Raw genomic sequence first — 24,428 nt, 5'->3', positions numbered from 1 at the left:
GGGAGAGGAGGGGAGGGGAGAGGAGGGAAGGGGAGGGAAGGGGAGGGGAGGGGAGGGGTAAGCTAAAATCAAATAGCAATTCAACAAGGCTCATTATATTTACGTCCTTTCTACTGGAACAAGACAATTCACCTTCAGTACAAACAATATTTTCGCCAACTCTTGAGATATTTACATTTAAAATTTATATTAACACACGCTTTAAAGACTTAAAAATATTTTCGTGATAAATTAAAAAATATTCGCAATTCAGAATTTTGTCGCTTGAATTACTTCGCGTTGCTGGCTTTGTGTGTGCTCGGTCATTTCAGATTATAAAATTGACAGTAACACAAAGCTTTATTGTAATTTTCCCATGTCCCTGAAGGGATTAGTACTTCATAGAAGCGGCATCAAAAGTCTACATCCTACTGTTTTCATTGAAATATGGCGGAGCGGAGAGCGGTGGAGTTAGGCCAAAGTACAGCAATGTAGTATGTCTGAGAGTAAACTGCGCTATGTTTCGACAGAATTTCAAAATGAATGCGTTGTTCCAGCCAAAAGATATTTCTCGCGTAATTTCTCTTTCCAAGAACTGCAATTACATCATTCACATTTAACTTCAAAGAGAAAGGGCAATGGTACGAGATTCTCTAAGATGGCTTAAAACTGAGGCAATAACAACCTCGTTCCAGGGTCTCTCTTCTTCCCGCTCCTCTCTCGCTCCAGTAGGGCGGAAAGATGAGAGAGCCTGGAAACGAAGTTGAGGCAAGAGAGGATGACGGGTAATCCTATCTGGGAGATTAACTCAACTACCCTTCACTCTCGTTTGAATGAGACTAATAAGAACCGCAAAACAAAAGTTTGAAAATCTGACAAATTGAGCGGCATGTTATTGCATGTTAAACACCGAAAATGTCAAAGGTTAAGACATTTACTTAAGTTTCCCCGCGTCTACTCACGACAGAATCCAGTGAAGAACCCTTTGCACTGTGACGGCGAAGAGACGAACCATTCCAAATTAAATATTCTTCTTCACAATATCAAACCGCTTGCTGAGTACCACGCGACCGCCGTCAACTCAGGACCCTGGCCGTGACCGCGAAAAATAGCACGTTCTCAGCGCGCGACTGTACCAAAATTACGTCATTCATTCAATGCATTGGCCTACCGCTGTTTGAGCAAGGCACTAGAGACGTCTGCGCCAGCCTCGCCCCAGTGATAGCAATCTGCTGGTCTGACAGCCTTCCCCTGGATGTTTTCTTCATGGGAGGGGTGGTCATGTTCACTGGTGTCGAGTAGCGGTGCTTCTCTTCGGGTATCGTGCAGTAATTCTGCGAGAAAACCGGCGAAGAATACCGATGCGTTGTCGGTTCGTTGTCGTATATCGAGATCGGGCGATTGTCGTATACCGACACAGGGCGATGCTCGGAGCTCGGAACTTCTCGCCTCCGCATGGAGCTCTCGAGCTCTTCGCCGCCGGTCGACGCTCTCCGATGATTGACCTTCGTCGAGTGGTATTCCACTTTAGTATAGAATACAGTCTGTTCAGATGACACCCGTTTGAACGAAGTCAACACCGGGTGCCTTCTGATGTGCATCTCGCCAACAGTCCGTGAGCGTTCCCGCGCGGGCTGGTGGCTAAACGATATTGTGACCGGTTGGTGAACAGGAGTTCTTATCTCCCTCGTGTCATGCTTAGCATCCATACGTATATGTCTGGCCCTAACAGGCCGCGGTCCCGTATCATTAGGCGCCTCATTGAGTTTCTCCGCACTTCTTGTCTGGCGCACTCCTTCCACGGTTTCACGTTGTGGTTGGGGCTCACGCATGACACTAACGTAAGTCCCTTGGCTCGTCTCCTGAATCTTAGCCACGGACTGCGAAGCGTCAAAGTTCCTTCCCTTCTGGAAAAAGCTTTTCCACTTGCGTCCGCTAACACCCCCATCGCTCGACTTCCTTCTCGCGGGAACTTCAACCGATGACCGATACATGGGGGGCTCAAATCGCTCGGGTGCTGGCACAGCCGTGACTCTTACGTGCCTTACTGGGGGCTTCGAGGGCGTTGTCTGCGCCCGCGCCCGGGCTTCTTCCAGTGATATTAGTTTAGTAGGCGGGGAAATGGACAGTGACGCCATCCTTGGACCAATGGAAGGAGCGCCGGCAATATCTGTAATGAAAACAAGAGATCATTCAGATGTAATCGGCTCAGAATGTTCTATTCTATTTAGTTATAATTATACCATCATTCAACATAAAATAATTAGCTTCTTTTAATCACGATTCCTATACTGAAAAAAATTAGATACTGACGAGACTGCCCCGCATACTTAGAAAGTCACGCAAGTGACATCACACATATCATATTACACTACACATCTTACATCACACATCACACATTGCAAAACGCAACACACAACACAACGTGACAAAAAACGTAGTAAGAATCCTTACTTGAATCGGAGACCACCTTTCGCTGTCTGTCGAGCGACGAGGACGAGTAACGCGGGTTCGCCACAATCGCAGCCGCCGCCGCGTGTTCGTCAAAAAACACGTTCGCATTCCTTATAAGGTACTCTATTATAACAGCTTGTACGTTGACCTGCAAAAGGGCCGCGCCTCCGCCGTCCAGAGACATCGGCCGCAAGAGGTTTGGTGACCACACGATGGCAAGGTTCTTGGCGTGCATGCCGGTCTGGGGCGAGTACGAGGCCACATGTGACAAGTGACGTAACAGGTACTCTAGTGTTCTGTAGTGGGGTGGCGGAAGCTGCTGTACCACGTGATGGATGGCTATTTGACGTTCTGATTCGTTCGTGATTTGGATGGCGGCCTGAAATGGTAAGATGACGGAACACTTAAAAGGAATATCCCTCGATATTTGGATGCTTCTATGAATAAGTTAATTGGTCACAGTTTTTCATCCGGATATGTCACGATGAGTGTATTAAGCTATACTCACCACAAACTTGTCGTACAGATGATACGTCAGTAGTGGATTCGGTAGCTCTCTGCGAACAAAAAAATTTGGTTTTTTTGACTCTGGAAATAACAACTCCATTGGTTTGCTTAGCAAATGCGAAAACCAAAACTACACAGTTTGCATAACCGTGCAGTCACAACTCTGCGCCGACATGAAAAGGAAACTTCATGTGACCTTACCTGAAGTACATCTTGAGCAAAGAGCTGATACAGTGAATGTCCCGGATATAGCAGTCCTTTAGGAGGTCGGGCGGCTCGTCCCCGTCAAATGCCAACCTGGGAAATAAAACTCTTGCTAATAACGAGTATGCAATATCGCCATTCCTCATAAAATATCAACACAATGTCAAGGATGTCAGATGTTCACTAAAAAAAAACAACAACAACAACAACAAAAACTTCCAACTAAGACATGCTGTCTTGATGAGCAACCTTCCTCTCACAACCACCGTAAAATAAATAGATACCATTCCGTAAGGAGATTTCAAATTTGAGCTTGGGACTAGAAGATTGAGTAGAATACTTACCTGAGTTTCTGAATGTTAGAAGACATGCCGGATAGACGGTAAATTCCATCTACGATACCATTCTTCTCTATCACTTCAGCGCACTTTGTTAACACCAAAGGAACTAAAACAACAACAAAGAGTTCTATTAAGGTTCCATCCAAGTGAATCTACAGGATTTGAGAAACGCAATACTTCAGACAGAGGCCTGATCGCCACTGTATTTTCTCACCAAGAAAATCATTTCAATGTTAATGTACAGAAAGCCGTGCAACATGCAATGATTAAAATATAATTCCTCACCTTGGCTATTCGTTTTTGCCAAATGTTCGCCCAAGTCACAACCAAAGCTCCGTTCCCTGAGAACAAACAGGTGGACAAACAAATAATTGTACATCAATTGTACAGTTTAATTGGACAGGTAAATTAGACAGTTTTCCGTCGAAATGCTGGATGGGTTAAAATACTACTGTGGGGAAAACTAAAACCCTTCTCAACCAAAATCCCTAATCAAAAAAAATTACAAGGCTCCCTCTTGGAGGGAGACTACGGAGTGAAATCGGATGCTAGTCAAACATTTCTTTTTAAAGTTTAAAAGTGGCTGAACTCATCGCCTACTGGTATGTCAGGTTTCTCACCGGTGTTCGTACTCTCATCTGATTGGATAACACCAATCCTAACATTTTTGTGCTTGTTACGTGTCATAACCCGCTAACAGCAGCTGTACACACAAGATAAGCTGACTTACTTCAGGATACCACTTTGCATCAGCCTTGCCTTCGAAGGACGAGAAGACAGGAACAATCGCAGAAAGGACACAATTTTCCCTCGCTTCTTGGCAACTACAGAAAAGAAGAAAATAAACATTTTGATATTATTTGATACGTTGTTCTTCCGTTTCCCCTAAAAATACGATGTAAGGGTTTCAGTGCAAGCGAGAGCTGTTTAGCGTGTTGCATAGTTTAGCTTCGATGCTTTAAATCGCTGCGTTTCACGCGCGAGGTGGGTGTACAATGGGGACAAATAACATTTATAATCATTTCTTTTCAGGCGAGGGTAGGTCGCATTTGACACAGAGACAGACAGACAGACAGACATAAATTAGGGTGGGTCTTATTTGACATACAGTCAGACAGACAGACATAAACGAGGGTGGGTCGCATTTCACAGACAGACAGACAGACGGCAGACACATATACAGACAGACAGACGTAAACGAGAACGGGTCGCATTTGGCATACAGACAGACAGACAGACAGACAGACAGACATAAACGAGGGTCAGTCACATTTGACAGACAGACAGAACGTTGAACAAAAGAGTCATTTCTCCGATTGGAAACCACTGACAACGAAAGTGTCTCCAACAAGTGTTAAACACTATAAACAAGTAAACAAACCTGGTGTCATGTGTGTGGTTGCCGTGTGGCGCGGCAGCGATGCTTGACCGTCCGTCTTGTCACCGATAACTTCAACACACTGACTAGGAAAGAATCCAACCTGAAAACATCCCAAAAGTGCATTCAGTGATAAAAATCAAAAATCTCCTTACGCTACCAATACACTGTCAAGCACACCGGTGATAAGAATCGAGAAATTCATCAGCACTAGATGCTGCGTTGAAAAACTACAAACACTCCAGAGCTAAGTTTGTTTCAACCAAGGTTAGGTATGACGATCAGTAGGGTGAGATAACATTTTGAGACTGGCGCAAGGATTAAAATGAGATCATTCAGGCCATGAAGGATATTAAGCTATAACACGAAGAGAGCCATGTAGAAAGGAAATTCTTAGAGCTGCAACCAACACAAATAAGTCCAATAGCTTTTCCAACTAAAGCAAGAATATTCTTGAAGCTGGAAAACCAACACACCACTTACATACGAGAGGGTTGATGCTAACCACTAAGGCATTTCAAAAATGGCATTACTTGGCTGTAATTAACGCTGCCCCCTGAATCGTTAATCGAAATCCAATCAAAAAACAACCAACCAAAAACTTCATCATCGAGAGAAATTATTGAAACTATGAACTTCACTGAGATCACAAGTATTAAAAACACTTACTACGATAATCCTATTGAATTAAAGTTAAGCGTTTCAGTGTAAATATTTAGATACATAAGATCAACAAAACAATCTATACACTCAGTTGAACATTGTAAACAACGAACAACATCGACTACAAATCCTTTTTGTTGAGAAACCCTCTCAATAACATCAATTCGTTGAAGGACTTCACAACTGACAGGTTACTTTCTTGGGCTTTCTCCCTGTTCGCGCGAACTTTTATAAAACTCTTACAACTCGGTGAAACAATTGCGTTAAATTTCTATAACTCGGTATATTATTTTCTACCTTACTATACCTCAAATCCTTGCTTTCCTCTCCACCAAAGGCTCTCGTCAACCGGGGGCATATCAATCACGGAAATTATCCCACCGACCTGCAACAACACCGTTGCAACAAAATGAAACAAAGTTTGCACTAAACAAGAACGGCGAAAGATGAATGAAACGCTACCAACTTCAGCGCTGGTTTAGCCCCGTTGAGCTAATTACTATCAATTCAGGATTTTTGAAATGTTTCCATTTGAAATGACAATCCGGACACGCTACACAGAGCGGAACAATTTCATTCCTACGTCAAGTGCCTTCGGGCCATTCGCTCAACTCGGTAATTGCGTAACAACTACGAACAAGTGGTTTCCGCCATACCGGCGGCAAAAAAGCGCGTCTCCTCAAAATTAACTACATATTTAATACAAGGGCACTATTGATTTCTACAGGAAACCGACCTAATTCTTTTTGCAATTCCGCTAAGAATTAGCCAAAGTGGTCGCCCAATTCTTGTCAACATTAATTTGCCTATCTGACAATCAGTCACCTTTTTTGACAGGCAATGTTTGTCATGTGACCCGTGACTACTGAGAAAATGACGTCATGTTCGGATCACGCGATTTTAAAGGAGCGATACACTATTCTTAATGCACAATGCTGTTAACTGAATTGAAGCATTTAGACGAATATATCAATCGATTATCCCTATACTCAAACCGTTTAGTGCCAAAACGTAGTTTCGATCTGTGTTAGTTTGGTAAAAGTTGATATTGCCGTAGCGAGGGACAAGCAAACGCCTCCCACTTCCGTTAACGCGTTTAAGGTGAAAAATTCGGGTCTGAACTTTCGACTTATCGTAATCATGTATGGATCAATCATTAATATTAGGTTCTTCAATTATGCTCAATTATACGTCCTGTTTGCTTGTTGAGATGTCATCACCCAAGGTGACAACCAGATCACTTCATTTCAAATTAAGTAAGAATTGAGTAAGAATTGAGTAAAAACCTAACGGATAGAACTTCACTTGCTTTCATAACGGCTGAACTCACTTCATTCACGCATTCACAAAATGCTCTTTTCTTTTTGTTTCATCTATCTCCCTTACTGCACACTTGAGAAAATCATTTAATTTAATATTGTGCCGTACTAATTCGTTTTCTTTTCGGCGGGCAACTGTTTTAAAGCTTTCCCACAAGAGAACGTTTCGTGAGGTAATACGTGACCAAAGCCGTCACGCCGGACGGAAACCCTTCAAAGTCACTCACCCATGGCAACGAACAAACTTAAGTCACCAGCGGAACTACGTCACGAGATCATTTCAATCAAATTTTAAATAACGTACGAAATGATATCCGTGACACTGGACAGAACGTCACAAATTGATTTAACAATTGTGTTTACCGTCATAAAAACCACGTTTAATCACGCTCTTGAAATCGGTCAAAACCCAGTGGTAAGTCACTGACATAGTATGATGTCACATTTAAGAGGCATGAAATTACCATCAAATCAAATTAAAACTCTAAGACAATAGTTTGTTAAGGTATTAAAACACCAAGACGCAATAGCAAAGAAACAGAGACAAAAATGATTGAGGCAAAGGGAAGACTGAACAGAGGTTACGCCATAAATCATTTAAGGTCATTCTTCACATTTGCATTGTGCATCCTTACTGCGCATAATTTATGGCGTCATTAGCGCGCGCTCGTGCACGCGCATATTGAAAACATGACGGATTTGCCTTGATATTGAGTTCTGTCAGTTGAAAAATGGCTCTAGCTCACCAACGAGCACGGGCACCCCAATTTTTTTTTCCAGTCATTGTAATCAACTAATCATAAGCTTTGCGTGAGAGAAGACTGATCTAATTTCTATTGCTGAAAATTGAATAAATAAGAAAAATAGCAGATACACTGTGGTCTTTTCTATTTTGCAGTCGGTAACCACGTCAAGAAATTTGGTTCAAATTTATAATCAAGGATTTAGCTTTCTGTCTGAATAAAACTTAAAACGTTTATTTGTGTCCGACACATTGTATTGACTGTAGTTTAATGCGTGTTCTTATGAGTCCGGGCTCACAAAGATGTTGCAATTACTGGGAATGCGTTCTTATAATAAGCATTAAATAATGGCAAAATGGGACATTTTCAATGCCTCACTGCTCCTTAATGAGCATGGGCACCCCCTCTTTTATTTCAAAATTGAAGTTATCATTTGACAAATATTCAGTGGACAAAGTTTGGACAAATATCTATTGTCACTTTTATTTCAGAGGAATTACCTTAAATGATACACTAAGAACGACACGAGGGAAAATGAGTTTTGGTTCCTTTCACTTCCGATTTGGGTATAAAACGAAAGATTGACAGAAAATCCGTTGACAAAGTAACGCTTGAATCACGTTAGTTCAGACAGACCTGACACAAATTCTTAGAATGAAATTTGAAACAAGTGGCTCACAAGACCAGAGCTTTTTAAGACTCTTGTTTCTGGTCACTGTGAGAGTACAAAGCTTTGCCTAAGAACACAGCTTGCACTGTACCTCTTACCTGACCATTATAATATTATCATACCTCGAGAGAGATTTCGTCCGCAGCCTGCGCAGTGTATCGTTTGATCACGTGAGCAGCTGCTATTCCAGGTACGTTGATTGGAGACTCGTCTGTCAGTAACATGTGGTTTCCATGGTTATCAAGCTGAGAAAACATAAAGGCAGTCATAAGAGTAAGTGCGATTTCTGTCGCAGAAAAAATAATCCTTGAGACGTTTACATTTGAATATTTAAGGCATAAAACACCACAAAGCTTGTAAGAAGAAGTGAAACCATATACCAGTGTAAACTGCGGGGAAACAGGCACCAGTGAAAACATGCAAACACTATCGAGAGAAAACATGCAAACATGCGCGAGAAAACATGCAAACACTATCAGTTACGCGCGGGAAAACGGACAGACGGAGCAAAGCGCGGGAAAACATGCAACCACGTGTCAATGTAAAAGCGCGGGGAAACGGCCAAAACGTGTCAGTGCTAAGCGTGAGTAAACACACAACGAGTGAAAAGCGCGGGAAAATATGCAACCACGTATCAACGTTAAGGGTGGGTAAACTGAAAACAGGTCAATGCAAAGGTTGAGAAAGCGGGCGAACGAATGCCAAGCATAGGTAGACATGCCACCATTGAACACTCAGTGCGGAAAAACAGTCAACAAGCATTAAGCGCGGAAAAACTAGTGTAAGCCACGTCACGACTGGTGTTGGTTTTGCGTCTGATTGGTTTCGCGTTCTGCCATTTTTAACCAATCACAAAGCTCGGTACTCACCTCAAGCCAGTTAAGGACGGCACTACAGTTCATGACATCATCAGCGAGCTCAGCGAGTCTTGTCAGGTATTCCTGCACTAGCTGACGACATTCCTACAAAGAGAAGGAGAACTCGTCACGCAGAACGGCTTTTCACGCAGAACAAGATCTCTCAAAAGCCACACTCTAAATAGCGGCATGTTACTACGGTGTCAATATATGGGGAAGAAAGTACTTTTCTTGAGTCAGAAGTCTTTCAAAGCCAGCTACCACCAAAATCATCAGAGTCACTGGATCTCAGGAGTAAAGGACACCGAATTACCTAACTACAGTGTAATGTTTTAGGTGCAGAACAGAGCGAAAAGCAAACCCACTTGGCTTTTAATGAAGTCGTCAGTGTCAGGAAGACGAGCAAGGCATCTCAGCTGGCTGTGGTTTCTGTCGAAAAGGCACCTGAGGAAAAATAAAACAGATTTTAATGTAATTTTTGGAAACCTTCTTAATTAGAATTACCCTGATCCCAGAGCTTCTATTTCGAAGTAGAAAACAGGAAACCTCTGGAACCAGCGTGACTTGAAATCCGTATCACCGTGACTCCCCAGCACGGACGTTCTTTGAGGTGTCACGCAATCTTTCTTACCCAAGGAAAGGCTACGTGACAATACAACAAAATGAAAACGGTTAAACAACAACAAAAAAGCAACAACAACAACAAACTTCTATTATAAAAAGTCTTACTAACGCGTCCACAGCGCTTTTCTCTTACCTTAAACAAAAACGGTCTGCCTTTACGTCGCAAATGCTAAGAATTTTCGTTGGAATGTGAATGCCTACTGGGCGTAAGAATTCGAAAATAAATTGAACCCGACAAGAAAATTTCCTGATTAAACGGAAAATCTGATTAGATCAGATGGCAGCAAAGAATTTAAACAAAGAATGTGGAACTTCTTCTTTTGTTACCAGCTACAGGTCTTTCGCCCATTTTTTTTAAATAATGAAATGCGCGGCTCCTTAGCTCGGCTCCAGGTGCTCCCAGTGAACTCTGATGAATCGAGAACACGGCAAATGTTTAACGGAAATGCTCAGTATTACTATTTTTGTGTTCCATTTTAGATCAACCTTTGACCAACCGGTTTTCTCGTTTCATTGTAAATGGTCAACTAAACTAGGTTTAACTAGCATGAATTGTTTTCTCATTCAATTAATCTGTTTTGCGACCATAAAACGCACATTTAACGAAAGCGAAATTTTCTACGCTTAATAATCACTGAAAGTGAAGGATGATCGTCGCAGTAAATTTTCCAATTTAAGCAATTGGAAAGAAGAAGCCTGAAAAAATCAGGGCTTCAACGGGATTCGAACCCGTGACCTCCGCGATACCGGCGCGATGCTCTACCAACTGAGCTATGAAGCCTGATGAAAAGTACTACAAACAAATTAATATCCCATATGATTATCGCGTGCAGATAAGGCGATTTATGAGTGACGCAGCAGTATTCACAACTGACCAATCAAAACAAAGTAAATAACGCGCTCAGCCAATCAGAACTGAAAGCCAAAACATGCCACTGGCACCAAGCGCGGGAAACACTTCCATCGTCTAACACTTAAGATCAATATTAATATTTCTCAGTGAATTACAGAGCAAAGCCAATTTAAAAGGCAGTTTCGTTTCTCAGGAAAACAAACTGGACGACAAAAATCTCTGATTTGATTTACCTAATCGCATAAAATTCCGTGCATTTCTAAACTTCGGTGTAAATGTTCGTGATTTTATATCAAACGGAACAAACTGCTCATGATTAGGATAACGGAAGACAATCTATGAAAGTTCTGAATTGCGTAAAAGTCTTCACCTTTCTCTCCCTTCGTTTTTGACAAGTTTCCCCCCCCCCCTCCCCTAGTAAAACCAGAACAAATATAACGAAGAACATCGAAAGAACTACTGAAAATACGAACTCTTCAGTAATGAATAAAGTCGTTAATTTTCACGTATGACTGAATCACACGATATTGCTGTCCGGCAAATAATTTCGCAGATATAAATTTTAGTTTCCAAACTCCGATTTTTCTCTTGAATTTCAAAGCGGGTGAAATTTTAAAAATCATATTAGAATTTTCGAATCATAACGAATAAAACGGCTCTTGGTGGGTTCAATGTTGCTTCCTATCATTTATGGCGGAACTGGTCCCAACGAAAGAGGATATAACTGCAAAAATTACATTCGCATTTTCTGCCATCGCGAATATAAGTCTCAATATAAAATAAACTAACAAAGTCACTACAGCTTTATCGTTAAAACTCGTGAACTAATACAACTTCAATTTGTTGCTCGGCAGAGACTAGTAAAGATACCTTATTAAGCCAATGTTTACGTTGACAATCGTATATCGAAAGGGTCCTGTCGCATTGTAGTGTCTTTTGTAGTGAATTTAAGGAAGTTATTGCTGAATATAAGCATTAAAACGCGCTAATAAACAGTAATTATCGCTAAAATAAACCCATTCTAAATGCATGAAGCTTTGCATGAACTTGAAGTGAACAACGAAAATTATTTACCTGTGAAGGGCGCGATCCAAGAGTCGCAAATTATCAACTGACCTCGTCAAAATCCACGACTTTCCACGACAGATGACGTTGATCTGCGACAGGAATTGAAAACTCAAACTGTTAAATTTCCATCAAAGGGAAATATAAACACGAAGGAAAAACAATATATCCCTCGAGAGCCCTTTTCCCCAGTGGTAACACGAAATTTTACACTTGCTGCGAACACAAAATGATGCTTGTATACATTATATTAAACGATATTGAATTCACAGTCAAGCGCGAAAGCTTTCGAAGTTAAAACAAAGAATACAACCAGGTTATTACGCTCAACAAGGGGATCCTTATGGATGATTGCTTCTTGTCTCGAAAGATAATAAAGACTAATATCTACTTCAATATAGACCGCAGTAAAAAAGTTAATTACTGCGCTCCGAAATTAACGAAGCGATGAGATAAAGAGCAACAAATTCTTACCCTTCTGAAAATCGAAACTTTTTTTGACTTAAAAGAACCTCTTTAGCAACAAGTTTAAGTTCAAAGGAAGGTGAAGAATGATCATCGCAGTGATCTTTACATCAAGTTTAAGTTCAAACACCCAGCAAGCACTTATCTGAACGAAGCACAGACTAACAATTTTTTTTTTCATTTTAATAAGAAACGAAAGTGGGGGTCGTCCGTGACGTAACCTATTCAAAAAGCAGACAGTTGCCGCCTCCTCCTGATTTCTCTGATTCTCAACTGTTGCGTGATGGCTCGTGTAAGGCTGCGCACCTGACCAGCACCACCAAATTCAGAACCAGGCTCTTAGCAACTCGAAGAAATCTCTGGTAAAACGCAGTGTTGGCGTGTTAAGGTAATGTTCACAGGGTCAAAAGTAATTTGTTTACTAGGTTATCAAATGATTTTGAGTGCAATTTGGAATAAATAAGCACAAGTTACTTTCAAAGACTAAAGAATATTGCAGGTTCCTACAGAGTGAGTGCAATAGACCATATTTGTATTCTCGGTACTGGACTGGAGCTAGCTTGCAATGGAGGTTCATGCGTGGAAATGTCATAAGAAAGAGATCAATGTCATTTGTATTTGAAAACACTCCCCGCATTAGCCTCAGTTGCATGCTAGTTCCAGTCCTATACCGAGAATAAGAAAATGGTCCAATGTGTATTCTTTAAAATCCCAACTCCACAACCCTCCCCTCCCTTTCGCTTCCTCCCTCTCCCCCCACATTGACTTTAACAATCCCTTCACTTACCAGCAGCGCCCCTTCCTCTTCAAGGCCGTTATGGTATCGCTTATCTCCACCATTGCCTGTGTACAGACTAATCTGAGAAAAAGATAAAGAAAAAGTTGTACTTCTGGAAAGTAGAGAACAAACTCTTGGACTTTTGTGAAAAAATGAAACACAAAAAATAAGCCTCAGTCAGTATTTCTTTATGAGTGTTGGCCATATACACTGTAAGGTGGGAGACCACTTGCGGGAATTTTTTTTTGCCCTGGGAAGGATTCAAAGCATGATCTACAATACTCCAATTTATTAGATGGCTAGCTCCATGAGCGGGCAAGATGAACTGAATCCTACGCTGAGATTGGCTACCCAAGCAGGCAAGATGGCACTATCATGCCCGTCAGGGATTACTCCCTGTGTCCTGCAATAAAAAATTCCCCGAAAGCCATATAATAAATCGTTTATTGACCAAGCTTGTTTGGTCAAGATGACTGGATGTTGGCCTCATTGTTTTTTTGTGTGTTCATGGACATTGACTCAGCCATCTTGACCAAATCAACCTCAATTGCTGGTCTATAACCCATATAAACATAGCTATAGATCAGTGAACTTGCCTTTACCTAACCACCTGAGTGTCAGAAGAAGCTTTGATCTTAGACTGGGGGAGGAGAATTGGATAAGTTGGTATACTTTTTCAAACTAGGGGATATTGAACAACTTACCTTCACTGATTCACCAAGATCAACAATGTCATAGTGAAAGTGTGGCATGTCCTCCACTCTTGGAAAATGAGAATTTCCACCATGCAGTCTAATTATGGAAAAAAATATCAAGAATATACATGCTCCCTTCTTTATAGAATCTGCCAGGCCTTGGAAGTTTACTTTCAAGGAAGCATAAATTTCTCACTATTGGAGTGACTAAGAAAAAAGTTTTTTTCAGGTTGCATCTTGGTCAACTACATGTAACTTGAAGAACCTCTAGATCGTCACATCATTAATTCAAATCCTGTAAATATAACATTACATAATTTCATTTTTTCCCGAGAGGGTATGGTAATGAATCCTGCAATCTGATTGGTTCTTAGCGCGGTCTGGATTTTCCTATCTCTGACCACGGTCACGGTAACGGCAGGAAACAGTGCAGGTGAAATTGCCGTGAGTGAACTAGCAGTAATCGTCAACCTTTGCTCTTTTTACACTTCCATCGACGATTAATCAATGCAAGTTTATCTCTGTTCACTCTAAAATGACAAGGAAAGTCACTGTAAGTAAATTCAATTAAGTATTTTGAAGTTGCGAGAGTTTGTTTAGTTGTTTTTAGCTCGGCGCTTTAATGGTGCGTAATCCTGTATTTCTCTCGTCGCACAATTTTAAGCAAAAAAAAAAGTTGATTGCGGTCGAGTTTAACTCTCTGATCGTTGCTGTATTTACGAGAATTTCTGTGGAACACACTTAACGAATTTCTTCAAATTCTGCTACTCAATTTACACTAAAAAAGTCTGATTTCAGGTGATTCGCAATAAAATTGTTTTTGTTGAACAACTTGAAACTTTGCATGAAATTTCCCACCAAAAACAGTTTTGGAGATCTTGACCGGTGAACTAGATGCAACTAACGTAATCAAAGTAGTTTGAAATAAAGCTGTTCTTTAATACATCTTTCTTTGTCTATTTGTTTGTTTGCTTGTTCGATTTTTTACGATGGTGTGTAGATGGCACGTAAGCCAATTTAATGACAAAGTTGTGTAAACAAACCAACTTGTAAGCCAATTTACCATGGGGAAAAAATAAAAATGTTATTTGCCGGCTTAGGTCGGTCTGTATAGTGAAAAACTGTGACCTCATGCCTGAAAATGCTGCATTTTCAAGACCTCGGTCACAGTTTTTCACTATATGGACCTCCCAGCCGGCAAATAACGTATATGTATTGAGCATACCATAACCTGCCGCTTATTAAAGCAACCTCGCTTATAAGACCCCCACCTATAGGCCCATTTACCTGCATACTAAAAAGTACACCCGGTTATGAGCCCCTGGATATAAGCCTCCTCCCCCTCTAGCTTTCCTTGTTTTGGATTCTTTTTAATACGATGATTTTATAACTTACTAAAACTAGTAAATGAAAAACCTATTTTGACCAATACAGCTATGGCTCATTTCAAAATGGTTTTTCATTCCGGGTATAGGCTATCTCGGATATAAGCCCCTCTATTTATAACCCCATCTATAAGCTGTCACAAAGTTGTATAAGGCCAGGCCTTATATGTAAGAGGCAGTTTATGGTAGCCTGCAAATGCAGACATATTTCTAGCTGTCACTTGCCTACGCTGAAAATAATGTTATTATCAGTGGAGACAAGCGACAGTCAGAAATACGTCTTTGTTCACAGGCTATATTTAGCAGGGTTTCAAAATAAGAGATGTGTAAGCAATACCTGATGAGTTTCCTGTAGGTGCCAGTCCAACCAGCAGTTTCCCCATGCATGTAGTCCCCCTACAATGGCACATAACAATTGCACAATCTATCAATTTCACAATCTATCATATTAGCTTTCCTTGTGTGTGATTGGCCTAAACATTTCTTGCGAAGCAAGTCATACCATGTCACACAACTAAAACTGGAGTACAATAAATTTTATGTTTTCCAAGAGGGCATGGTAACGAACCCTGCATTCTGATTGGTTCTTAGCATGGTGGATTTTCCTATCTCTGCCCATAGTCGTGTTCACTTGTGTCGTGTGTGTGGAAAAGGTCAAAAATTATAAATTGAAAGTGGTTTGCGAGAAAAAGGAAAAAAAAAAAAAAGTTATTTGCTGGCCTTTGTCAGTCTGTATCATGAAAAACAGTGACCACAGACTTGAAAATGCTGCCCTTGGCTTGCAGCCTCTGGCAGCATTTTCAAGACCTTAGTCACTGTTTTTCATGATACAGACCGACAACAGCCAGCAAATAACTTATTGTTTTTCCTTTTTCAGACTCACAGTCTCCATGTTGTCATGAGCTTTTCAGTATAAGTTACTAGTTAACAACATATATAAAGTTACAGTACTAGTTAATAACATACCTTTATACAAAATGAAAATGACTGATTCACCCCTCTACACTTTTTGCAAAATTTCAGGTGAATCTCTCAAGCACCATTTTTGTAGATGTGATTTCTATGAGGCGAGAGCTGATGAGGCCAGAGGTTAAATCAACTATTACCTAATAGTTCATAATCTAATTGCGTTCGACGAAGTGGAACGCAAACCTAATTTTGATCTGCGGCTTTCCAGAGTTGGTCTCCCTGTGCACAGTTATAGGCCGAAAAAAACACATTCCTGTAAGGACACCAAAATGGCCACCCCGCTTGATTTTTGCAGGGGCATGTCACGGCCAGTAAACTGGTACTGTTTAATGCTAAGACATGTGATAAGACATGTGGCGAACATGTGAGTATGTGAGCAGGCCATGTGAGCTCGTCTTTCTGATGGATCTTTCTTTGACTTCTTTCCATTCAGTTGCCGTACGCTTCGCTATTATGTGCTCTCAGCATTAGATTTTGGTGAATTTAAACGCTTCGACCATAGCATTTATCGAAATCTAAGGGAATTGTCCTCGTTTATTAACACGACTTGGCTTTGGGATGATAGCCGTGGGAGCAGCTACATTTTGATTGCATTTGTTGATTAGTTCCAGTCACGACAGATAGCTCAGTCTTTATCCAGTCGAAATTTTACTGTTTGGAATCAGTGGAAAAGTATTCTGAAGGCAAGATCCATAAGACTACTTTATTCATCAGGGGAAATACTCAAATTAGTTGCGCGGAGTTTGTTTACGATAAACGACCACGCGAGATGAGTACGTGATTGCAAATGCTAGCTTAGGATAATGTACGTAATATGAAACTGGAAACTGGCAGCGTCACGCAACGTATCAACAAATCGTGACCTCTTCACTAGCATGGACTTTGACACTATGCATACATGTGTCTGACTGTAAAACCTTGGTTGCTGCTGAAAAATGTTGATTTTAGCAATAAACAAAGGTTGAAAGTCAGCTAGTGAAATCATTTATTTACGGTATATATATATTTAAGTGAGAGCGTCAAACGCACTCTCATAATCTCTGATTACTACTAGTAACACCGTAAAAACTCGTGTATAAGCCGCACCTTTTTGCTGAAATTTTGGGCTCAAAATGGCGGGTGCGGCTTATATACGAGACCATTGCTTTCAGAGGGGGCTAATTGCCTAGTTAGTGGTCAGATATAGTACTTAAAAACGTAAGTAAATAAACATTCAACATTTTGAAACCTGTTGCTGTTGTTGATCATTGCTTTTGATAGAAGTGGTGGCTCCTAAAGGAGCCTTTGTCTCTTCAGGTTTTAAACCTGAATCTTCTTCGCGAGTAGTTCTTTCAAGCGATTCATTTGTACTTCCTTTGTGCAGCTAAACTCTAACTGGCATGGAATCTCCATTCCTCCACAAAGCTGCTTACAATGCCTTCTGCGACCGATCACTTCAATACTGATCTCTCCGCCATGTGCAAGAAAATACCACGCTATTCGTGAGAACTCACGGGGCAAATGACCGACTGTTTCGGTGTTCTTCACAACTTGCACCGCGTGTTTATCCATAGGATTGTTAAACTCGCGTCGAGCAACAAGTTTTTCACCAATTGAAGGCTTCCATACATGTTTATAAACATGGTATCCACGCACAGCTGATGTGAAATGGAACTTTTCCATGTTGTTTATCGTTCGTTCGATCGTTCAATTCGATCGATCTACGTGACTCGGCCCAGACTTCTTATCGGTTTTTAGCTAGCCAATCAAAGTAGAGTGCATCTGTGAGGCGTTGCTAAGTGACCTAACCAAGCCGCATGCTTGTGGCTGTAAATAAACCTGTTTTTTTGCATGAAAATTGATTCTCAAGGAACTTTATATTCAAATTTTCGATAATATGCTCATATATTGCGTGTGTATTTCTCTTGTGTCCAGACTCTCTCTTTAAATGACTGCGTGGTTACTAAGCAATCATTTTGCACCGATCGGTCAGAGATTGTTTTGCTCGGATTTCCGTTTGAATTTCATCGTTTTCCACTATCGCCTTTAGCAATAAAGGCAACATCTTGTCAAAAGAGCCTCTCTTTAGGAGGATATCAGAAATTCCGTTGAAGAATAGCTTGTAAAAGGTATTTCAAGAGTTATTTAGCTCGCAGCAAATACACAGCATCAGATTTGACCAAGCTTACAATGTACAAGTAATCACTTTCTTTTGCTCAGCGCTTTTTAAAGAGTTTTCTTTTTTTCAAAATCAAGCTCGAAAGTTGGGGGTGCGGCTTATATACGAGTGCGGCTTATACACGAGTTTTTACGGTAATAATTAATGTACAGGAGAATACCTTGCTTTCCACTGGTGAAGTCTTTTCCAAACTAACACTTCGTCTTGCTGTTCCACTGGAGCCTAAGGGCAGCTTCATCATTCTAGAATTGTGGCTAAAAAATAACAGACAATGTGACATACAAGTATAAGGCCTCACACTGTCCCCACTATGTAGGAGAATTTTTAATATGCAGCTTGATTTCTACAGTGAGGCCTACCATCCGTACGCTAATCTGTCATGAAAACAGAGCTTTTCCAAAATGCTGTTCAAACTGGACAAATTTGAAAATGGTGGCTTTGTGTTTTAGTGTGCGTGGAAAACATTTTGAAAATGGCGCTTTTTGAAATGATGATAAATGTGTTCATATGATTTCCCTTAGTTTTCTGCAAAAACAAATCCAAACTGACCTGCAATACATCTTCAAATTCTTTCCATGAATATGGTGTGGATGGAAAACATTTGAAACGTTTTCAGAGTGAAAATGTCATTTTCAAATTTCTCTAGCATAGTGTAGACGGGGCCTTAGTTAGAATAACATCATACGGCTAAAATAACAAACAACAATAACAATATTGTAGCTAATTATTACTTAGGAAGGTGAAGTTCTGATTGCTTTTTCTCAATGCAAATATCAAAATAAACATTCTTTCTTACCCCAATGTACGATATATAGTAACTCAAGTGAATTAAAAGCCATTTTTGATTATATCAGTGGGAGTAAATTTTTGTGGTTCTTAATTTTGGTGATGTTTTTTTGTTCTACTGGAACTTATTCTTGTGGATCAAGTACCATCCGCATAATCCGCAAAAATTAAATCCTGCAAGATGAAAGTGCTACAAGGAACATTGAATTCTATCTTATTAACCCCTTGAGTGGCTATATCACATACTCAGAATTTCATGAATTTTGCCCCTCAGGTGCCTATATGATGTACTGGGTGCGTCAAAATTTAGTCAAACTCTGGGCGCACTCATAACAACTTTTGTCAGCAGCCAAGATTCATAAGAGGTTTTTCAATAGACTTCTAATTTCCCATTGCTATGATGTCATATGGATATCAAATTATGTCAACTTCAGTGAAATTAAACAGGTTGAAGAGACACTTTTATGACCTTTCAGAAAATGTACATGTTCATAGTTTAAGTGAAAAAGCTTATGGTATATGGAGTTTTTTCAAAGACACCCATTTTCAGGGAAAATGGTGTGGCATGTCAAAGCGTACACAATGGTCATCGAGTAATATCTTTTTGAGATGTATTTCAATTCTATCTCATTAAAGAGTAATCAGGCAAGGCTGATATATATATGATATATAACATATATGGGCTTACAATTGCCAAATACAAACAGTTATGGCCAAGGTAGTTCACGAAAATTTAATAAAAAAGAAACGACAGTTTGGAAATATGATGCATTTTGTTTCTGGAAATTTCTCCCCCAAATATCCAACCACAATTTTGAGCCCTGTCAAACATTTCCATATGCATATATGTTTTTTCATTTATGTCATAACTAAATGCATGATATAGAAATCTGATTTGATAGACAACTCAGTGATCAAAGACTCTAATGAGACTGGGTTTGCATACATTTTTCAGTTACAGGAAGGCATTTCTGATGAAAGATTTCACAACATGTTATTTTATGTTCTATCAAGCCTAATACAAAAAAAAATATCCAATTCAATTAAACAATCAAACTTGATTTACAAGGTATGTTAAAATAAGCATGCGGTTATCTGTAGAGTCTGGTTCTAACTGTCAGAACCTTATAAGCTTATATCCATATGATATTATAGAGCGGAAGGAATATATTTTTTGGCCAATATTAACCTCAAAAGCTTCAATTAATCAAGCTTACCTTTACTCAAACTAAGAATTTCAAAGCTATATTGATCGTATTCCAGTTGTTGTTGCTTAATATGGTTAAGGCGACGACATTTCGTAAGTGGGACTAAATGTAAGCCGCTTAAAGCAAACAAAAATAGTGTTTTGACATTTCAGTTTTACACAGCCGTCTGTCGTCTGGGAAACGGGCAATTCCAGACGAAAGTTTCTAGATAAAATAAACAACTTCAGCCCATTTGTGAATTTTTTATACGTATGATCGATTGACTGGTACTCGACTTAAACGTCTTAGTTGAAAACCACGGATCTTATTAAAATGGCAACAGTTAGCTTAATTAAAGGAATTCGAAGTGCAGAAATAGCTTCCTCACCTTGCGCTCAGCTGTTGCGTATAGGGAAGACTCTTTTCATCTGAAGGCGACATGGCCAAACCGTTTGTCGCTAAAATTGGACCAAAAAAGGAAAATATAACATCAATAGAATAGGACAAACTTGTGAACGAGAAATTTCGTTTCGAATACTCTAAAAAAGGGAGAATTAAAAGCTGTACAAGGCATGTAAGAAACGGAAATCCAATACGAACTAAAGCCATGAAACGTCTTCTGGTTTCTGGGTGTGAGAAAACCAATATCGAAAAAAATCGCAATTCACCGACGTTCCTTTGTATAGATTACCTGAGGGGTTTGCAGCAGATGTGTACCAAGTCGTCATTTTCTACAGTTCGTGATTTTCGTGTGGTGGAGAGGTCATGGCACGGGTTATTGAGGATATTTTCTTTGTTTATTCGGCCAGCAAATTGTCCGCCATCGCTGAATTTGCAAATCTTTTGGTGTTTGAATGACGTCACGTTACCGTGGGCTCACCACGTACCCCATGTGGTTCCCCCGTGTTCATCTCCCTGCCTGATCCTTCTTGGTGGCCCCCATTTAAATATTATTTTTTTTTCCCTCCCTCTTTTCTCTACTTTTCGCAAACTTATGTCTCTAAACCGAAAAAAAACATTGAGAAAATGGGAATTTAAGTCTTTGGTTCATTGTAGCCAATAGAAATTCTCTTTTTTTTTTCTTCCACACTTTTCAAGGGTATTTGTCATGTTTACTTGATCGATCTGAATTAGCAAAAGTGCACAGCTCTGTGCGCTCTTTTAGTCCAAAACAGCGTTTAAATTTTGCATGTAAATCTGAGTTTGCTTTTTAGAGAATGTGTTACTGGTAAGTCAAGTGCATGTAACGCAATTGAGAGAAGTTGTGTGACACTTGTGACACTCCATATCACATACAAAGGAGACGGAAACCTCGCCCCGGGGCAACCTCGATTACGTCAGTACACCAGGTTTTAGCCAGGTTATTTTGTTGTCTTTTGAGGGCACAAGACAGGAGACGACGAAGATATCCCTGCACTTGAATTGAAAAGTATGCCGGAAGTTTGTGTTATGACCGGAAATGATTAGACTAGTGACACCCTGCGTGCCAGCTATCACCTCACTGGGGAGCCCTAGAGTCGAGTCGATTCCCCAGCGAGTGGTAGTGTGCATACCTATAGAAACAGCAACACCGATTGACTTGTTTGCATGGGACTTCGTCTGTCGAGCGATTTGCAATGAAGGTTTTCCTTCTCTTAGTCCATTGTGCTGTTTACTTTCGCGGTGTTTACCCTCTGGATGAAGAATTTGACGAGGTACAGAGGGAAGAAGATAAACTTCCTCCCTATCTCAAAGATGATGGAATTCGACGCGTCGCGAAGCTCACCAAAGAACACTTCAACAAGACTCTGAAAGCAAGCCGGATGATGGTCGTCCTCTTCTATTACTCCAGCAATGAAAAAGATCCCGAGGCCGATACATCATGGAAAACGGACGAAAAAATGCTCGAGGTAAGGCGTACTTAGACAAGCTCACATCATTACGATACTACAAGGGGTCAGACAGCGGCCGCAAAATGTGGATCCATGTTCACGTGAAAGATTATCCTCTTTGCCCTAATGGCTTTGAAATATTACATTGGATATTTTTTTGGTGTACATCTTCTTTGTAAAGTTGATGGGGAAAATGTAATCTGTCTTAAAGTTTATCGAAGAGAAGCGAATTTTGTGAATTAGCTTATCTGCAAGATAACTCGTTCGGTTTTTCTGCGGGTTTGTTTTCACTTTCATGTTAATTATTTTCGTCTCAAATTTTCTTGCGTTAATAATTCCGAAGACGATACGGCTAAAACAGAATTTTCGACGTTAAAGGCAAGCTGATCCTAGAACTTTAAACCTCATGAAAGGGTTCCAGACAACTGAACAAAGAAAAACCTTTTTAGAAGTTATACTAATCAGCGGTGAGAAATTTTGAAAATTGTACTTCCACAAAGATTTTGTTGGCTAAAAGGTATCAATAATTAATTAGCCGGTGCTAATTGATGGTGTAAATTGCTTTTTAATAATAAATGGACTGTGTAGATAAAAATATTCTCTTCTGCTTTCAAAATATTTTGCATTTAATTTGCAAATTAAATGAGGTTTTTTATCACCTTTGAGGTATCAAAATTGTTACATTTGTTTTTCTCTTATTTCTGTCATACATAATCCTTATTTAGTTATACTGATTATTTTTAGATCACACAATAAACAGGTTAAAAACTGTAAAATTCATTCTGATGCCTGCCAATAGCCTTATTTTGATGTCATCTGTAAACAATGTACCAAGACGTACATTCAGGGAACTTTTGAAATAAATATTTTACAACTGATCATAAAATTAATCTGTGCGAATCTTAGCCTACAATTTTAGGGAAATGTATCAGAAAAGTAAAATGTACTGGTCACAAAAAAAAATTAAGAAGAAGAATTTTTACAAACTGTAAGTGCTTGAAAATGGAGATTTAAACTTGCACAACTACATGTATCTTGATTCTTAGTGATATCAGATAATTGGTTCATGTCTATCACCAGTGAAAAATCCCATCAATTTAAGCTTTCTGAGAGCCCAAAACTTAAAGTTTTGATAAGAATTCAAGCAACAAGTTTGACAATATTCTCTTATTCTTTCATTAATTAGTGCATAACTGTATAAAATATCATTTTTATCAGATAACAGATTTTATTTTACAGAGACACAACTTTGATTAATACTGTCTGTCTCAAAATGGTCTGACTTATGAATGAATTTTGGATAAGTGTACAAAATGTGAAAGCCACAAGTCATTTTAATGTGTTCATTTATAGCAAGTGTGAGGGGGGGGGGGGTTTGAATGTTTCAAACATGTACAAACCACTTTTGCGGGGTAAACATCAAGAGGGGAGATACTGTAGAAACTCACACTGTTGATTTTCAGCATTTTTTTGGGAGGCAGTGGTCAATAGTATAGAATTGAGAATACATGTAATATAAGCCTACAATTTATTTTTTGCCTGTAAAACCAGCCAAAATCAGGAAGGTCTTAGCTTAGATGGATAAAAAATAATAATGAAAAAATCATGCTAGTTTCTATGCTGATAAAGCTACTGACATCATCTTTCCTTTTGTTAAGTCTTAGCACCCCACTACCCCCCACCCCCCTCCCCCACCCTTCAAACTGGATGAAAAATTCAGCTTCAAAGACAGTGAGTCAATTTTTTTTTTCAGAAAATACAAGAAAATTTTTGGCCAAGCCCCCCTCGCTCCCCTTACCCCTAACTGTCTCCCCCTGAGAACACACTAACCACATAATAATACCTCAAGAGCACTTAATCCGGTGTCTAGCACACTAAAAATCAGTCCACCTTAATTACCTCCGTTGTTTAATTTACTTTTGATTTCCTGTACATTATCTCTTAACAGATTGTAGCTCGAGTCCTTCAACCACAGGGTGTGACGGTTGGCATTGTAAATGTAGCTGATAGCATGGAATTGGCTCAAAACATGGGTGGGTATCCCCTTTAAGATGATTTCTAGTCTGTACTGTGCAGTCTCAGCACCCTAAATGTTTATAAACATTATAATGGAATGTCAGTAGTTATCAGTTATTTTGACAGTTGATGTTACTTTGTTAATTCTTAAATTTGTATAATTTAATTAAAGATAATAGAAATAAAGCATGGCCAGTCATTACCTTATCACGTTGCTTCATGCATTGATGGCCAATTTGTAACACATTTCCATTTAAAACTAAATTGAGTCATACAATAATGTATGCAGGCCCCTCCACAGCTGCACAAAGTGGATGAAGCTCTTGCTACCTTTATTTAGATTCTTCCCAAAACCCCGGGAAAAACGCTTCAAAAGCGAGCACAGGATGAGTGGTACGAATCAGATCACAATATGTGGAGTAACCAAGAGGATTCAATGACCTCAATCTGAGAATTTTTTG

General features: G+C 39.7%; 2 protein-coding genes and 1 non-coding gene across 3 annotated transcripts in view; 1 reads left to right on the top strand and 2 right to left on the bottom strand.

Moving 5' to 3' along the window:
• Positions 1-35: 35 nt before the first annotated feature.
• LOC145492015 (rho GTPase-activating protein 32-like) lies at positions 36-21,007 on the bottom strand. The gene is made up of 19 exons (XM_081471330.1): positions 20,772-21,007; positions 20,469-20,538; positions 18,268-18,361; positions 15,318-15,376; positions 13,605-13,692; positions 12,910-12,981; positions 11,667-11,749; positions 9,481-9,559; positions 9,128-9,220; positions 8,381-8,503; positions 5,834-5,911; positions 4,867-4,966; positions 4,216-4,309; positions 3,771-3,826; positions 3,489-3,591; positions 3,142-3,237; positions 2,942-2,990; positions 2,434-2,812; positions 36-2,149 (listed from the first exon to the last, which is right to left on the bottom strand). The coding sequence occupies exons 1-19, from the start codon at positions 20,806-20,808 to the stop codon at positions 1,134-1,136; spliced, it is 2,769 nt and encodes a 922-aa protein (XP_081327456.1). The 5' UTR covers positions 20,809-21,007; the 3' UTR covers positions 36-1,133.
• On the bottom strand, positions 10,448-10,520 carry Trnat-ggu (transfer RNA threonine (anticodon GGU)). The gene has a single exon. It is a non-coding gene; the product is annotated as a tRNA-Thr (tRNA).
• Positions 21,008-21,611: 604 nt separating the features above from the next.
• LOC145492020 (calsequestrin-1-like) overlaps positions 21,612-24,428 on the top strand; it is an 11,448-nt gene continuing 8,631 nt past the window's right edge. The window contains exons 1-2 of the mRNA XM_081471335.1: positions 21,612-21,969; positions 23,900-23,984. Coding sequence (XP_081327461.1) covers positions 21,697-21,969; positions 23,900-23,984 — 358 coding nt within the window. The 5' untranslated portion in view covers positions 21,612-21,696. The remainder of the gene's footprint in view (positions 21,970-23,899; positions 23,985-24,428) is intronic.

This window comes from Orbicella franksi, chromosome 7 (genome assembly GCF_964199315.1).
Source record: "Orbicella franksi chromosome 7, jaOrbFran1.1, whole genome shotgun sequence".
NCBI lineage: Eukaryota > Metazoa > Cnidaria > Anthozoa > Scleractinia > Merulinidae > Orbicella > Orbicella franksi.
The sequence above is the reverse complement of the archived record's forward strand: the minus strand, read 5'-3'. Positions and strand labels throughout refer to the sequence as shown.

Bases quoted from the DNA above. Each gene is read 5' to 3' on its own strand.
- LOC145492015 (XM_081471330.1), bottom strand. From the start codon at position 20,808: ATGACGACTTGGTACACATCTGCTGCAAACCCCTCAG. The intron at 11,750-12,909 runs GTAAGTGAAGGG...TTCCTGTCGCAG, and splicing joins AAGAGGAAGGGGCGCTGCTG to ATCAACGTCATCTGTCGTGG. The intron at 4,310-4,866 runs GTTTGTTTACTT...TCTTTTCTGTAG, and splicing joins AACCACACACATGACACCAG to TTGCCAAGAAGCGAGGGAAA.